The sequence below is a fragment of the Leptodactylus fuscus genome, chromosome 4, assembly GCF_031893055.1.
Source record: "Leptodactylus fuscus isolate aLepFus1 chromosome 4, aLepFus1.hap2, whole genome shotgun sequence".
NCBI classification, from domain to species: domain Eukaryota; kingdom Metazoa; phylum Chordata; class Amphibia; order Anura; family Leptodactylidae; genus Leptodactylus; species Leptodactylus fuscus.
The window spans coordinates 19,440,980-19,459,430 of record NC_134268.1 but is presented as its reverse complement, the minus strand read 5'-3'; the positions used below and the strand labels follow the sequence as shown (position 1 = coordinate 19,459,430).

Here is an 18,451-nt window from a genome sequence, read left to right as displayed (position 1 = left end):
GTATTGATAATCGTCATCTCCCCTACGGGTCCCTGATGGGCAGGATATTACATGTCTGCAGTTACAGGATAGGGTTGACATTACATGGTAGCCACATTAGAGGATCTGCCATGAGAGCTGATAGCATGGCGTATCACAATGGCGCCCAGTGTAGGACTGGCCCACCAGAGTCCCAGAGGATCCTCCAGTGGTTCCAGGCTCTAACACAATGATGGCTCCAGCAAAAGACACCCAAATTTGGAAAGTACTATAGTCTATTTCTTAGGGGTGAATGGAGAGTGGGCCCCCACAATCATTTTATCCAGTGGGCCCAAGGAACTCTAGTCCAACACTGATGGCACCCTATGGCGGCAGAGTGTCAATGGCTCCTTACTACAGAGCCATAGGGTGTTCATGCTCACACCTCTCCAATTGTACCTGCACTTCTAGTAACATGGGCATTGTGATAGGCCAGGGGTACCCGTAATAGGGCATTATAGATCCGTAATAGGGCATTATAGATCCATAATAGGGCATTATAGACACGTAATAGGGCATTATAGACCCGTAATAGGGCATTATAGACACGTAATAGGGCATTATCCTCATTCTCTAGAATATGCTTTAGGATTAATAAGACGCAGTACAGCTATTTATGCGATGTTCAGTAAATCACCACAAGGGAAGGGACTGTTTGCACTGCTCGGATCTGGTTTAGTGTTTGCACACTGTACCTGATAAGCCACATCTGATGGGAATCTATCTACAGTCTCATACTGAAACATAGCGAGCAGTAAGGAAAGTCCTACAGGTAATGGCACCGGCTTCTTAATATACCCCTGGTACCATGGAGTCGGCAGAGAGCAGCCCACATTCCCATAGGTAAGTCCTGGATGCCTATATACCTAATATGTGATGCAATGCGAGGTAGATGTAGGGGATCCTGGACATGATGGTGGCTCAGTGGTTACTGCTCTTACAATACTGAGGACCTGGATACAAATCCCACCATGTCCAATGTCCTACATGGAGTCTGCACATTCTCCATGTCCCCGTATGGTTTTTTCCAGGTTCTCAGGTTTGCATCCACAATCCAATCCCGGAACTTTAGATGGGTTTCAATGATATTAGATTGTGAATAATAATTTATTCTGTGCACTATAGGACGGCTTTATATCTAATTCTTTTCTAGGATTGTAATATCGAAGACCTATATTTAGGACACATCATCGATCTATGACAAGTGGAGGTCTGAGAACTAGAACCTCCACAAAATCAGCTGTTGGGTGAGCGGTGCAGTCTCATCACTGTATACCAAACATAGCGCCGCACTATGGGTTGTGGCTGTGTTTGGTATTGCAGCTCAGCCCCAGCTAAGAATTTTAGACCTAAAAATGAGAATTTATCAAAGTACCTAGGCCATTTTTCTGGAGTAGAAAATGTTGCATGGGCAATTTTGTGTAAATCACTGTCAATTCCTAGACTTCAGCTTCTTGTGCCAGAAGAGCCAATGAGACGCCTATTTTATTAATGTGCCGCTTAATAAATTGGAGGCATCTGCAGTCCGGCTTATGGGAGTCAAGAAGGGCGTAGGAAATTCTGGGCATACTGGGGGCAGCGTCATCGGTCTTTCATGGCTGAGATGAGAATATCGGGGTCTCTGAGTTGGCCGGGGGCTACGGAAACAGAAGTGTGCGACTATTATATGTAACTCCCATAGAAGTCAATTGGAGTTGCGGACACAGCATAGCACAGGTTCAGCTGCAACTCCAGACCTTGTGGCGGGAATGATGAATGACAGAGATGGAAAAAACCTTTAAGCCTAAGACCGCACTTGGCATACTGCAGTAAAAAAAGCGCTTTGCACAAAAAGTTCACAGAGGTTTCCTCTGCGGACTTTCTGCTTCACTTATATCCATAGGGAAAACGCTGGCGTTACCGTAGATAGAATTGACATGCTGCGAATTCCAAAGCCGTGACAGTTTTGTAAATAGACGCATGTCCGCACTGCATATAAAATTACAACATGTCAATTATACCTACAGAAATGGTGGCGTTTTCTTGTATAGGTATAATATGGGCAGAAAGTCCACCGAGGAAAAATTTGGGGGCTGCTATGACTTATGCCGTTCCGAACAGCACGCTCCCATAGAAATGAATGGAAGCAGCTGGCACGTACACTTTGCCGGTGGCTGGTCGCTTAACCCCCCGCGTGCTGGCTACGTCCATTCATTTCTATGGGAGCATGCTGTTCGGAACGGCTGTTCCGAACAGTGTTCGCTCATCTCTAGTTCTAAAGGGTTAATAACAATTATTTGGTATTACTGTTTCATTGCCTTTAGTTGCTGGAGTGATATATTTGGACAATCCCTCTCCAGGTCCATCATGGCCATAGAATTAAAAAAAATTACAATATTGGCAATTGCCTAATCTATAACTATTACTAGATCTGCTTCCTGTACAACCCCATAATGCAAAATGACACATAGTATTGTGCAAAAGTTTTAAGCAGGTGTGAAAAAAAGGTGCACTGTTAGAATACTTTTAGAAGTTGAAGGGTTAATAGTTTATTTTTGTCAAAGAACAAAATTAAGTCAATGAAGAGAAATGTAAATGCCATCAATATTCGGTGTGACCTTTGCCCTTTGCCTTCCATTAGTTCTTCTCGGTACTTGCAGATAGTTTTTGGCAGAACTGGGCAGGGAGGTTATTCACGCCGCCATCTTGGAGAACTAAGCCCAGATCTTCTGTGGATGTAGGCTTGCTCCAATCCGTCTGTCTCTTCATGTCATCCCAGACAGACTGGATGGTGGTGAGATCAGGGCTACATGTATGGGGGTCATATAATCACTTCCAAAGGGGTATTGATGTAATATAGACTTAGATTTGATTTAGGGGCCTAGCGATGGTCCTCATGCCTGCCCACTTCATACTGCTGGTAGGTCCTGACAGATTTTTTGTTTGCCTATGTGTGCTGTGCGCTGGGCCCATCCATGAGAATTTGTTGGGTATGTGTCATGGTTTTGTTTGTACACCGTGAGGTAATGTTTGGGTTTGTGCCATGTCCCGGTGTTGTGTTGTGTATGTGCGGATGTGTTTTCTTCACCTGACTGTAGAGGAGGGGCTGGGGTAGGTCTCTACAATGGACTGTAGAACTTTCCGCAGCTCTGGGCGGTGTACACCATGTTGTTCCCTGGTATTGATGAACATTTGATATCTACTGGGTGTAGACCGTGCAGCACACTAGTAGTCAAACACCAATGTATATGTTTATATTATTGCCTGGGCCTCTTTAGTCTGAGGTCCCACGTTGCAGAGACACAGTTTTTTTGTTGCATATTACGCTGTGTTTTTTGAGCCAAAGTCAGGGATGGATTGAGCAGAAGTATAAGAACTTCCTCGATATTTCCCATTCCCCCGCTTCCATCCTATCACACTTAAATTTTCTCCTCCAGAATATGCATTAACGCTTATTAGACAGCTAATATTCAGACACATATGCTGTGTGCTTATTAGGACGGCTCGGGGTCTGTGCCATCCAATCACCTGAGCCAGGCACAGATGGTATCCTCAATAGACTGGCATGTACGAGCACTTACCCATGTAGATCAATTAAACATGCTTAGTTCTTCTGTGGGGCCAAATGTTTTGACAGCTCCTTCCAAATGCCTCTGGTGTAGTCTCCGAGGGCAGATATAATGCGGGGCTTCTGTAATAGATCATAAGACTTATCCGAATCCCTATGTACATCGCACTGGGGGAGTCATCATGTAGCTGCACTCTCTGCGCAGGAATAATATTTGCTTTCCTTTAGGTGATCACAATTTAAAGGGGCAGGTTCTCATTTTTTTACGATTCTATTGATCCTACTGTACACAGAGTACCGTGTGCAGGCCAACAGTCCGGGGTGCAAAATATGATATAGGTCCTATTCCTGTTCGATTTTGCAGCCGCGCTTCCGTCAAGGGCCAAAGAAACACAGCCAGGGCATGGGAGGCACACGGATGACGGCCGCACATGGTCGTGTTCAATCGGCTTAAGATAGCCAAGCACTACACTCGAGTATCTTCAGCTGTCGTATAAATTTTGAAGAACTGATTTTTTTTTTCCCTTACCACCCCAAAAAAATATAAATTTTGTATCCAAATTGGAAAATACAACTTGTTCTGCAAAAAACAAGTCCTCAAAGTTATGGTTTTTGGAATGGGATAAAGAAAAAAATTTATTGAAAAAAGTGCTTTGTCTAAAAACAGGTTGGACCTTGAAAAGTTCAAGCTTCAAGAAAAATGAACATGCAAAAAATAAAAGAAAATAGATGGCATGCACTATTTTAGGCCAGAGGTCTCAAACTTGGCCGGGCAAATGGGCCGTACATAGAAAAACTTAATTGGCCGTATTCTTTCCGAATTCGATACAATACAAATTTAATGTTAAATCATCCCAGTAGAATTTAGTGTCCCCCCCAATGGACCCCAGCCAGTACTTACCTCACTGCTCCCAGGTGCACATATATCATAGCAGTACGTCTTGAGCAGGGTAAGAGAGCAGGAGGTATTGGGGAGCGGAGAGGTAAGTATTATACACTGAAGATGCCCCAAGCTTGTAGGCCGCAGGTTTTGGCCTACAATCTTGGGAAGCTTTAGAACCAGGTCGGGGCTCTTTTCTCCCAAATTCCAACAAGAAGGCCGCAGATCATGGCCTCAGGGGCTGCATACACCCCGGGGGCAATGCATTTGAGCCATATACAGTGCCTACAAGTAGTATTCAACCCCCTGCAGATTTAGCAGGTTTGATAAGATGCAAATAAGTTACAGCCTTCAAACTTCAAACAAGAGCAGGATTTATTAACAGATGCATAAATCTTACAAACCAAAAAGTTATGTTGCTCAGTTAAATTTTAATAAATTTTAAACATAAAAGTGTGGGTCAATTATTATTCAACCCCTAGGTTTAATATTTTGTGGAATAACCCTTGTTTGCAATTCCAGCTAATAATCGTCTTTTATAAGACCTGATCAGGCCGGCACAGGTCTCTGGAGTTATCTTGGCCCACTCCTCCATGCAGATCTTCTCCAAGTTATCTAGGTTCTTTGGGTGTCTCATGTGGACTTTAATCTTGAGCTCCTTCCACAAGTTTTCAATTGGGTTAAGGTCAGGAGACTGACTAGGCCACTGCAACACCTTGATTTTTTCCCTCTTGAACCAGGCCTTGGTTTTCTTGGCTGTGTGCTTTGGGTCGTTGTCTTGTTGGAAGATGAAATGATGACCCATCTTAAGATCCTTGATGGAGGAGCGGAGGTTCTTGGCCAAAATCTCCAGGTAGGCCGTGCTATCCATCTTCCCATGGATGCGGACCAGATGGCCAGGCCCCTTGGCTGAGAAGCAGCCCTACAGCATTATGCTGCCACCACCATGCTTGACTGTAGGGATGGTATTCTTGGGGTCGTATGCAGTGCCATCCAGTCTCCAAACGTCACGTGTGTGGTTGGCACCAAAGATCTCGATCTTGGTCTCATCAGACCAGAGAACCTTGAACCAGTCTGTCTCAGAGTCCTCCAAGTGATCATGAGCAAACTGTAGACGAGCCTTGACATGACACTTTGAAAGTAAAGGTACCTTACGGGCTCGTCTGGAACGGAGACCATTGTGGTGGAGTATGTTTCTTATGGTATTGACTGAAACCAATGTCCCCACTGCCATGAGATCTCCCCGGAGCTCCTTCCTTGTTGTCCTTGGGTTAGCCTTGACTCTTCGGACAAGCCTGGCCTCGGCACAGGAGGAAACTTTCATAGGCTGTCCAGGCCGTGGAAGGCTAACAGTAGTTCCATAAGCCTTCCACTTCCGGATGATGCTCCCAACAGTGGAGACAGGTAGGCCCAACTCCTTGGAAAGGTTTTGTACCCCTTGCCAGCCTTGTGACCCTCCACCATCTTGTCTCTGATGGCCTTGGAATGCTCCTTTGTCTTTCCCATGTTGACCATGTATGAGTGCTGTTCACAAGTTTGGGGAGGGTCTTAAATAGTCAGAAAAGGCTGGAAAAAGAGATAATTAATCCAAACATGTGAAGCTCATTGTTCTTTGTGCCTGAACTACTTCTTGATACTTTAGGGGAACCAAACAGAATTCTGGTGGTTTGAGGGGTTGAATAATAAATGACCCTCTGAAGAAACTTTTCACAATTTTAAAAAAAATTAAACAAAGAAATAACATTCTTTTTTGCTGCAGTGCATTTCACACTTCCAGGCTGATCTACAGTCCAAATGTCACAATGCCAAGTTACTTCCGAATGTGTAAACCTGCTAAATCTGCAGGGGGTTGAATACTACTTGTAGGCACTGTATATGGAATTTGCATTAGAGGATCCTAACCGAAGCTGAATGTGAACACAGCCTAATAAATCTCCATGCAATGCTCTTAGCTCCTCAAATAACTCCCCCTAGTGGTCTGTAGTCATTGACATCATTTAACTATTTGGAAATATACAGAAAACAACCCTCCGATTCCGATCAGCACCAACTACAATCGGAAAAAGGTGAAGATTCACTGTCAAGGGGTTTTCTAGGGCTAAAATATTGATAACCTATCATTAGGATAGGTCATCAGTATCGGGAGCCTTCACACGGAGTAAACACGTGTGTATTTTTGCAAAATACACGTGTAAACATACCTCCCAACTTTTGAAGAACCGAAAGAGGGACAAAATGTGCAGCGCGTGTAGCGCGCAGCTGCATATTTAGCCACGCCCACTTTTGTGTTGACTCCGCCCACTCATTAATTTTTCATGTGTCCGCACACAGTATAATCCTCCTACAGTCACCCGTAAATTATATGTCCCCCCTCTATCTCTCCCCCAGTTTCATATACACCCTTCATCTGCCCCCAGTTTCATGTCCCTCTTCCATCTCTGCCCCCAGATTCATGTCCCTCCATCTCTGCCCCCAGATTCATGTCCTCTCCATCTCTGCCCCCAGATTCATGTCCCCACATCTCTGCCCCCAGATTCATATCCCCCATCTCTTCCCTCAGATTCATGTCCCCCATCTCTGCCCCCAGATTCATGTCCCCCATCTCTGCCCTCAGATTCATGTCCTCTCCATCTCTGCCCCCAGATTCATGTCCCCACATCTCTGCCCCCAGATTCATGTCCCTCCATCTCTGCCCCCAGATTCATGTCCCTCCATCTCTGCCCCCAGATTCATGTCCTCTCCATCTCTGCCCCAGATTCATGTCCCACATCTCTGCCCCCAGATTCATGTCCCTCCATCTCTGCCCCCAGATTCATGTCCTCTCCATCTCTGCCCCAGATTCATGTCCCCCATCTCTGTCCCCAGTTTCATGTCCACTCCATCTCTGCCCCCAGTGTCATGCCGTCCTGCCCCCAGATTCACGTTCCACCTCCACATTAAACTTACCTTCTCCTCCGCTCCCTCGCCGCTCTCTGCCCGCCTCTCTCACTGACATGCGGCTGAAGGAAGGAGCTGACACAGGTCAGCTCCTCGCTTCGCCGCTGCCCGCCTCTCTCCCTGACATATGCGGCTGAAGCTGCTCGCGTGCTCGCTTCGCCGCTGCGTCTCTCTCTCGCTGACACATGCGGCTGAAGCGAGGAGCTGACCTGTGTCAGCTCCTCGCTTCGCCGCTGCCGCCGGCTCCTGGCTTGTACATTGCGTCTACAAGCCAGGAGCCGGCGGCAGCAGCGATGCGAGGAGCTGACACAGGTCAGCTCCTCGCTTCAGCCGCATGTGTCAGCGAGAGAGAGACGCAGCGGCGAAGCGAGCACGCGAGCAGCTTCAGCCGCATATGTCAGGGAGAGAGGCGGGCAGCGGCGAAGCGAGGAGCTGACCTGTGTTAGCTCCTTGCTTCAGCCGCATATGTGTTCAACTCAGATCTGCGTCCTCTGGGCGCAGATCTGAGTTGAAATCGGGACATACCTCCCTCCAACCGGGACCGCGGGACATGTCACCCAAATCGTGACTGTCCCGCGGAAATCGGGACGGTTGGGAGGTATGGTGTAAATTCAATGATATTTTTTACATGTGTAAAAATACGCCTGTAAAATGTCATTGAAGTCAATGGGAGTCTTATTTTTACACGTGTATTTTGCAAAAATAAACACGTGTTTACTCCGTGTGAAGGCTTCCTTAGACCAGTGGGGCTTCTACACCTGGTATACCCACAGATCAGCCGTGTGGCATCACATTCATTAGTCACATGCCTTGTTTGCAGCTCAATCCCAGTCAAGAATGGGACTGAGCTGCAATACCAGGCCCAGCCACTATACACTGTATGGCATTATGCTGGGTAAGAAGTGAAGAGGCCACATTGGCTGATCTGTGGGGGTGCTGAATTGGACACCCATGAATTTAATATAACATAGTCCCAGAAAACCGCTTCAGACCGGGGCCCACGCAACGTAAATGCCATGATTTTGCTGTGGCGTTTTACAGTCTCTGCAAAGTGGATGGGGTTCTGGCTAATTCCCAGTAGCTCTTTTACAAAAATGGAGGAATTTCATTTGAACAAAAAAGGGTTAAATCTGCACCTTACTAATACAAACAATATAACCTGATCTCTATATCATTCCCCCCACCCCCCTTTTCTTCGCAGGAAGGGTCTGTTCTCCGGGCTGCATCTGAAGAAAAAAAAGAAGGGTGACAAGGGACTGACATTTGCAAACAAGGGCGCACTAGGTAAGGCCTAGAAACCAAACACAGAGGAATCACAATAGGCCCAGATCAAGATTGTGCAGCCATATTACTTCCTCAAGAGACATGCAATCACTGCTGAGACTTACACAGGGGATTAGATGTAATCACCCGGAGCGGCCATAATTCCTTCATTCACACCTGCTTAGTAGGTTCCTGTACCACAAGCTTATCTTCTTCCTCATCTATAAGGTATTGTAGCAGTAACCCAAGAAGAAGCACGGGGTAGAAAATCATGTGTTTATAGCGCCATCAAGTGGATAAAAGTTTAGACTATGACAGTAGTAATTAACAGAGGGAAAGAACACCTCATATTCATCCTTCATTTTGATAACTAGGGGTGGTCCGGGTGATTGAACCCTCACTATAAAAAATTAATGTCTCAAAGAGAACCTTTCAACACGTCCAATAACTCGATCTCTTTTTCATCCTGTAATAGCCGTCCTTCCACTGATTCTGGGGCAGGCAGAATTTTTTCTCTAGCCCCCACCATTCCCAAGCAATCAGTACGGTTATGTTTGGTACCTTTTATACAGACTAGACTCCCTAATGTGAAGTGGGTGATGTCAGGGAGGAGGCGTGAGTCTAAGCTCTGACACTGGTCTCCTCTGATTGGATCTCTGAGTCACGCCCTCCTTGCTTGCTCCTGTCTGACACCACCCACTAGTCATTAGAGAGTCTAGTTAACATATCGGGCACCAAAACTAACTGCACTGATTGCTCAGGAATGGTGGGGGTTAGAGAGAAAATTCCAACTGAATCAGTGGATCAGCACCTAAAGGATGAAAAGTGCTCAAGTTAGTGGAAGTAGTGTAAGCTTCTCTTTTAGTCTATGGCTTGGCCATCACTATTTTAGTCCCGCTGAAGGTTTGTTACAAAGTATTAGCGTAGGTAAAAGCTGTCATCCGGGTGCTCATATAAGGAGTGAGGTTTGTGCTACATTGCCTACATTAACCCCTTATAATGCCCAATATACAGTACATATAGCAGGGCGGGAGTACTATACATTATATCACATATTTTTTCACCTCTTCTTCCATTTCACTAGGGAGACTTGATGACACAGACAGCACACATGGCGATGTCCCCGGTGGTGACCTGGGGGGTAGCAGTGAGAGTCTGCTCACTGACCTCTCACTCTCCAGTACATCACTGTCAACCACCATGCAAAGAAAAAGGTATGTATGAAATTCCCGAGATTATGTCATTGAATTGGTGGCGGAATAACTTTATTATGTGCTCCAAATATTAATATTAAAAAAAAAAAACTTGAGCGTGTTCAGTAGTTGATAGCTTTTTTAATGGCGAACTCATAATGATGACAGATTACAACGTTTCAAAGCTCTCGGCTTCTTTCTCAAGTAGATTTAAAAACAATTTCTGAAGGAGCAGATTTATGTAGAAAAGGACACTAGGAATAGAATTTTAGGAGGGAGGCGGAAAGAAGGTTATTGGTTATACAACTAAACAATTCCACAGTTCCCAGGTTCTTATCAGTTCACAGAGTGTCTTTATGGCTGTCTCAGTTCAGTGATTTCTGTAGGATGCCATGAACCCATGTGACAGATTCATTCCTTGCTCCAGTGTTTGAAGCAGGGTCATCAGCTTGTACTCATAAATCCATTGCTCTTTCCTTGATTTAAAATTCCCTCTTAAAACCAAAACCATCACATGATCATAGCAGCCAATTCTAGCTCAGTTCTGTGGACATCAAGTCACATGACCATAACATGGTCTATCATGGCAAGACCCCATGAAATTACTTTGGCTGTTATAATCCTAATATATTTTTCTAGCTGGAGCACCTCTTTAAAGAGTACCTTTCACCACCCCACCAATTCCTATTTTTGGCATTCTATAATAGTCACAACTCTACTGATTGTGGTGCCGTTGGAATTTTTTCTTTAACCCCCACCATACCTGAGCAATCGTGCTGTTAGTTTCATCACTTAAATGAGGCTTCTACAGTTGGGTGGGCGGTCCTTAGCTGGAGCAGACAGTCTAGGACCGCCCACCTGGCAGTAGAGAGCAAAATTACTATATTGGGTGCTGAAATTAATAGCACTGATTGTTCAGGATTGGTGGGCACTAGAGAAAAAATTCTAACTGTGTCAGAATCAGTGGGGCGGTGCTTAAAGAGTTGGAGTTGGCAGAAGTGGTGAAAGTTCCCCTTTAAGTCCAAACATACATATAGTATTAGGGGGTTCATATTTCCTAATATTGAATACTATCTGGTTAATTCTTCAGAGCCAAGCTAGAATCCAAGGTTCATGAAGGAGAAACCAAAATCCAAACCTACCAGGTAAGTTCACCATACAGTATATAGCAGTAGATGTCACCTAGTACACAGTGACATACTGTATGTACATATAATAACTCGTATACAATATGTCCATACGCCCTGTAGATTGCCGTAACCATAACTGAAGCCCGCCAGCTGGTTGGGGAAAACATTGACCCAATAGTGATCATTGAGATCGGGGATGAAAAGAAACAAACTACGGTCAAAGAAGGAACAAATGCCCCCTTCTACAATGAGGTGAGTGCCATGTTGTCCTCCCATTATGTCTGGTTCTGGAAATGGCTCATACATGTATTTAAAGAAACACTCCATATGTAAATTTAAAGGGTGTGGCTTGACATAAATCCCAATGTCATGCTCCTCCCCTTCAGGACCTGCAGTATACATAACATTGGTTTCGATCTTTTCTCTGTATGATGCCAGATCATACATGTCCGTCAAGGAGATGCCAGGTCTCACTGGGCCGAGAGGGTCAAAGGTGTTCTGAGGACCCCTTGTGACTCTCCTGTCCAAGGACTCACGTACTATATATAAGGCTGTGATTGTTTAATATCATATACCTGACATGTTATAAACCTACTCTCAGCTCTTCTATTTCCATTGTCTTGGCAGTATTTTGTCTTCGACTTTGTTGCGCCTCAAGAACAACTTTTTGACAAAATTATACGATTGGTGGTAAGTATCAGAAAGTGTAAAAAAGTTACACCCAGTTTTTAAAGGAAGAACCCCAACATGGAGGCAAGGAGTCCCGTGCTCATCGCTAATTCCCTACTTGATCCCTCCTATAGCATCAAAATCAAATCTCCTTGGCCCACACTTGCTGGGCTCCTGAATATATTATATGTGACATTTTGTGTACTTATTACAAAAAAGGGGAATGTCCATATTAACATTCACTCAGTGTATCATTCAATGGTTCTCTCACAAACTAAATATAAAAAATGTCAAGTATGATTAGCCCCTTCCTTGACCTAAACCACCAGAGATGCTTTCATCAGCCTCTTCACTGTCCTAGACCACCAGGGATGCTTACATTAACCTCTTCACTGTAATAGATCACCAGGGATGCTTATATTAACCTCTTCACTGTCCTAAACCACTAGGGATGCCTAGATTATTATCTTTACTGTTCTTAGTCAACTGGGATGCTTACATTAAATTAACTATCCTAGATCACCAGGGATACTTACATTAACCTCCTCACTGTCCTAGACCACCAGGGATACTTACATTAACCTCCTCACTGTCCTAGACCACCAGAGATGCTTACATTAACCTCTTCACTGTCCTAGACCTCCAGGCATGCTTACATTAACCTCTTCACTGTCATAGACCACCAGGGATGCTTATATTAACCTCTTCACTGTCCTAAACCACTAGGGATGCCTAGATTATTATCTTTACTGTTCTTAGTCAACTGGGATGCTTACATTAAATTATTAACTATCCTAGATCACCAGGGATACTTACATTAACCTCTTCACTGTCCTAGACCAGAAGAGATGCTAACATTAACCACTAGCTTGCCCCATACCCCCAGGGATTTCTACGTTATCCTCATCACTGTCCTAGGCCACTGAGGATACTTAGGCTGCATTCACACAGAGTAACGCCAGGCGTCATTTGTGTGTAATTTGTGTGTCTTTTACGGCCGTCATAAAACGTTTACATAGAGTTCTATAGGAAAAGACGGCCGTCATTTACAGCCGTCATTTACGGCCGTCATTGTAATGACGGCCGTAAATGACGGCTGTAAATGACGGCCGTCTTTTCCTATAGAACTCTATGTAAACGTTTTATGACGGCCGTAAAAGACACACAAATTACACACAAATGACGCCTGGCGTTACTCTGTGTGAATGCAGCCTTATACTTCTCTAGACCACAGGGGATGCCGACAATAATCCCTTACCTGTCCTAGACAATTATAAATGTTGACATTGACTTCTACAATACAATAAACTTCCATGCATGTTAGCACTGACCCCTTCTGTGCACAGACCACCAGGGAATCTCACACCAACTAATTTCCCTAGCCTTATTCCCAAAATCAGACCCCATTTGTTTGGCCAAGTAAATGTGACAATCCTAAGGAGGCCCATAGCAATGTGTCAGATTTGTTAGTCTTATTTTACAAAAAAATTAAAAGGGGGATCTGATTTGTTCTTCTCATATTTGCTTTGCACAAAATTCTCAATGTGCAATAATTGGGGATAAACTTTAACCCCATCTCCCCCCAATGACATAATGTTTGTTGTGCACATCATTCCAGCAAACCTCCATATTGTTACATCATTATAATGGTGCAGACAAAGGGGCGTGCTGTACTATCACCAGCGGGTGCAAAAAGACACGTCCAGAAGGGCCAAAAATGGGGTTAAGAGCACCATGCCGAGCTTTTGTCATTTTCTATCTGCAGGTTATGCACCACAAGCTGATCGGAAGTGTATTAATAGGGTCGTGTAGACTGGATGTGGGCACAGTATACAATGAACCAGGTAATGTATCAGTCTGGCACATGTCACTGTTATTAGGAGTCGCCATAGATGGCCTGGTCTAGTACTTGTATAGCAGTTTTATTCAGACACTGTATAGCACTGATATTAGATCTGTTTCTATACAACATGGGGTAACACAAAGGGCATCGTGTAATATAAGCCTGACCCCCAATAGCTATTTTATAACAATGTATATTTGGTATATTGCTATAAGATTTCTGGCGGATTGATTATCATCTATCTATTTATCTATCTATCTATCTATCTATCTATCTACCTATCTATCTCTTATCTATCTATCTCTCTCTCCTATCTATCACATATCTATCTATCTATCTATCTATCATCTATCTATCTATCTATCACATATCTATCAATCACATATCTATCTATCTATCTATCTATCTATCTATCTATCTATCTATCTATCATCTATCCATCACATATCTATCTATCTATCTATCCATCACATTATCTATCTATCTATCTATCTATCTATCTATCTATCATCTATCTATCCATCACATATCTATCTATCTATCTATCTATCTCATATCTATCTATCTATCTATCTATCTATCTATATATCTATCTATCCATCTATCTCATATCTATCTATCTATCTATCTATCTCATATCTATCTATCTATCTATCTATCTATCTATCCATCTATCTATCTCATATCTATCTATCTATCTATCTATCTATCTCCTATCTATCTATCTATCTATCTATCTATCTATCTATCTATCTATCTCCTATCTATCTATCTATCTATCTATCTATCTATCTCCTATCTATCTATCTATCTATCTATCTCCTATCTGTCTATCTATCTATCTATCTATCTATCTATCCATCTATCTATCTCATATCTATCTATCTATCACATATCTATCTATCTACAGTATATCTATCTATGAGCGTCTATCTAATATCATTCTACGCTATCATAAATCACCTATATACCATTCCTCCATACGCTTGCTACCTGTATTCCCTCGTGCTGTATATTAAGCTGTCGTCCCTTAGTAACATTGTGACACCAGTCATGTCATTGTTCTCAGCCGTGAAGCCTCACTGTAATTTCATTTCCGTCAGCGTTGTCAGCAGTTGACATGATATTTCATTACACGGATCTTCTCTCACTGTCTCATACAATCTCACATTGACCGTTGATACCGTGACGAAGGCCAAATTGAGATGAGCTAATGGAGCACGAAACGTTCTGCAAATTTCTCATTTTAGAGCTGAAAGAGACACTGTTATTTCCTGCTCCGAGTGAAAACACAAAGAATGGAATACAATTCATTAGGATTAATGGGCAGGATGAATGTCAATGTGGCGGGTCTCATGGGGCGCTCCATTAAAGAGGTCCTGTCACCTCCCCTGACACTCTACAGGGAGATTCACTCGAAAGAGGCCTCAAATATTCTGTAATAACTCTCGCAAGGATGAAGCAATCTGAACTAAACAATGTGCAGTGCGCTCCTCGGTAAATGAGGCTTCCAAGAAGTTTTGTGCTCCTGAGCAGTGGCGACATGATACACATGCAGTTTTGCCACAGTATATTGCCCCCTAGGGCCCACCACTACCAGTATAATGATCCCTTAGTGCCCTCACACAGAGTATAATGCTCCCATAGTGCCCCAACATACAATATAATACTCTGTTAGTATCTCCACTCCCAGTTAGTGCACCCTTAGTGGCCCCGCACAGTATAATTCTCCCATAGTGCCCCAACATACAGTATAATGCTCTGTTACTATCCCCACTCCCAGTTAGTGCTCCCCTAGTGGCCCCACACACACAATATACTGCCTCTACACAGTATAATGCCCATTTAGTGTCCCCGCACAGTGTAATGCTCCCTTAGTACCAACACTACCAGTTTAATGATCCCTTATTGCCCTCATACACATTATAATGCCCCAACATACAGTATAATACTCTGTTAGTATCTCCACTCTCAGTTAGTGTCGTCACACACAGTATAATGCATTTTAGTTAGTCCAAGAAATCCCAAATTGCTTGGATTAGTTAAAAACCGAACAATTTAGGATATTCAAGTTGAACCCAATTCATGACGAAGAACTTTGCTATGACGAAATCTCTCCTGAGGGGCACATTGCATGTCGCTTCATTCTGATTGCTTCATCGTTGCGAGAGTTATTACAGAATACAAGACCTCTTTGAATCTCCAAGTAGTTCTAGTTAATACCTGTATTTCCCATGAAATAATCATTCTGGACCATCTGCAGTATGACGACCCTCTGTTATTCCTCCTGGAAAAGTACAAACAAATTGACAACTAGAAATTACTATCCCCCCTAGTCTGTTTTGAATGTATAGTGTCAGACTTGTGTACGGACAACGCCCATGGAGACAAAAATTGTCTGTCTATGGACAGATGTTTATACACTTGGACAATACTTGTCTGATACCTGGAAATGATGTAAAAGTTCAGTAAAGCTCTCCATGACAGCGATGGCGCTCAAGCAATGGGCAGTTACAACTTATCCTGACAAATATATTGTTATAGGTCCATTGTAAAATCAACAAGCAAGGAATGCTGAGAGATTTCAGATTGCACAACAGCAGAATAGTGATTGCAGCTCTGAAGGCGATCATGTCATTCAGTATTAACAGAAAATTATGTCATGTTCTTATAAAGGAACTCAATGGTCATTAAAAGTGAATATACATTTAGTCGAGGGGGCAAATATTTTTGTACTGTCATGATTTGTAGGGTTTCCATGTCATAGCGGAGTGTCATATCTTGTAGGGCATCAGTTCTTTGACAAGTGGGCAGTTCTTACCGACCCGTCTGACATCAGGACTGGAGTAAAGGGCTACCTAAAATGTGACATCAGCGTGGCCGGCAAAGGGGACAGTGTGCAGTCGTCTCAGAAAATCAGTGACGCAGAAGAACATATAGAGAAGTATGAAAATATATCAAATCACACATATGGAAATATAATATAGCAAGTGGGAGGGGCTAATGCATATGGCCATATTGTTATGTTGTTTTGTCCATGGTTCTTATGGTAAATTTAACGTTGCGTCACGCTGTACCACATCATATATTACATAGCTATATTCCAGCAATGTACAGATATCATGGAGGGATTTAGCATTTCTGGGGAACCAAGAAAAGTTACGTCTGGGGGCCCCCCCAATAGTGCCCCCACACACAGTATAAGGCCCTCTTAGTCACCTTATACCTAGTTTAATGTTCCCTTAGTATCCTCACACACAGTATAATGCCTCATTAATATTGCTCTAGCACACAGTATACTGCACCCTTAGTACCCCCACAGTATAATGCTCCCTTAATGTTCTCACACATAGTATATTGCTTCCTTAGTGCCCCTACTCAAAGTATAATGCCCCCTTAGTACAACCATTACTAGTTTAATGCTTCCTAAGTTCCCCAACATTCAGTATAATGCTCCATTAGTGCCCCACACATGCTATAATTCTCCTTTGGTACCTCCACTCCCATTTATTGCTCCATTTGTGCCCCCCCCACACACACTATACTGCCTCCAATACACAATATAATTCCCCCTTAGTGCCCCCACTCAGTATAATGCTTCCCTATTACCCCTACCCATAGATTATTGCCCCCTTAGTGCTCCCACCCCTAGTTTAATGCTCCCTTAGCGCCCTCACACACAATATAATGCACGCTTAGTGATCCCCACACATCCCTGTCAACAGCGCCGCACCGAGGCGAGGAGAGGCAACCGCCTCGGGCAATTTTTAAATTTTTATTTACCTTTTTTTGCTAAACTTTCGTGGGAGAGCTGCCGTGGGGGGGGGGGGGGTGTCTTTTCAGATCCCCAGGAATAATAATCAGAGCCCCAGGGGAAGTGAGGGAACATAATAAACAATGTTACTTACCTCTCTGGGATCCGATGTTAATCCTAGCTGGCTTCGGGGCTATATGGTAATGCCCAGACATCACGTGGTCTGGGATATTGCCATATAGGCCCAAAGCCTGGGCTAGCAGTACCATATAGGCCCGAAGCCTGTGCTAGTAGTAATAGCCTGTTACTGCTAGCACAGGCTTTGGGCCTTTATGGTAATATCCCAGACCACGTGACATCTGACACGTTAACGGGGAGAGGGGGAGTCCGCCTTAGGCAGCAGAGAGGCTAGGTTCACCACTGCCTGTGACATCAGCTGCAAAGCCCTGAAACTGCCTTCATGGAGTGGCTTCAGGAGATGCTGCACATTACATCCAGACGTTGACAGCATCATGAGCATATTGGGCTGAAGAAGACAAGCCAGGAGCGAGGAGAGGTGAGTATTAAAAAATATTGGACGACACCTACTGAAATAATCAAATTAGTAACGGCCACTTTACAAAAAAACTTCTGGGTGGTATGTGGATAGTCGGGGCCCCCTGGTCTCTAGGGCCCCATGTAATTTCTTGGGTTGCTTGGTGAGTAACATTGCCCCTGTCTATAATAAGGGGAAGAGATTCTGCACAAATAGGGGTTGACTTATGGCCCTTGTATTTTTGAAGGAACTTGTTGATACCTAAAGGATTTCCATCAGAGAGACCATGGGCCAGATTCTACGTGAGGATCTACAGAGCAGAAGGCCTCCCGAAAATGAACTCTAGCATCATGGCCAATGTCACTAAGGCCTTTATAGGGGATAGCAAGGACCTAGTGGACCCCTATGTGATTGTCATGTTTGCTGGACAGATGGTAAGTTGTGATTGACCATATTATGGATAATTCCTTTTCAATAGGGTAACTACTTTTTGGTAGGATCTTCCACTTGAACTTGATACTCATGGGCCTCAAGGCCAATTTTGTATCAGGGCTCAAACCTACCATGGCTATTTACAATACTGGTGAAACCATGTGGGTGCAACTTCCACCTCCACAACCCCTAAAGTTACGCCCCTGAGGTGCTGCAGTGGTAGAATACAATGACAATACACCAGAATCAT

General features: G+C 43.8%; 1 protein-coding gene across 1 annotated transcript in view; it reads left to right on the top strand.

Annotated features, from left to right (window-relative positions):
• Positions 1-755: 755 nt before the first annotated feature.
• FER1L6 (fer-1 like family member 6) overlaps positions 756-18,451 on the top strand; it is a 77,149-nt gene continuing 59,453 nt past the window's right edge. The window contains exons 1-9 of the mRNA XM_075270116.1: positions 756-861; positions 8,584-8,666; positions 9,730-9,859; positions 10,929-10,983; positions 11,089-11,220; positions 11,596-11,658; positions 13,403-13,481; positions 16,268-16,424; positions 18,017-18,203. Of these exons, the coding sequence (XP_075126217.1) occupies positions 827-861; positions 8,584-8,666; positions 9,730-9,859; positions 10,929-10,983; positions 11,089-11,220; positions 11,596-11,658; positions 13,403-13,481; positions 16,268-16,424; positions 18,017-18,203 (921 nt within the window). The 5' untranslated portion in view covers positions 756-826. The remainder of the gene's footprint in view (positions 862-8,583; positions 8,667-9,729; positions 9,860-10,928; positions 10,984-11,088; positions 11,221-11,595; positions 11,659-13,402; positions 13,482-16,267; positions 16,425-18,016; positions 18,204-18,451) is intronic.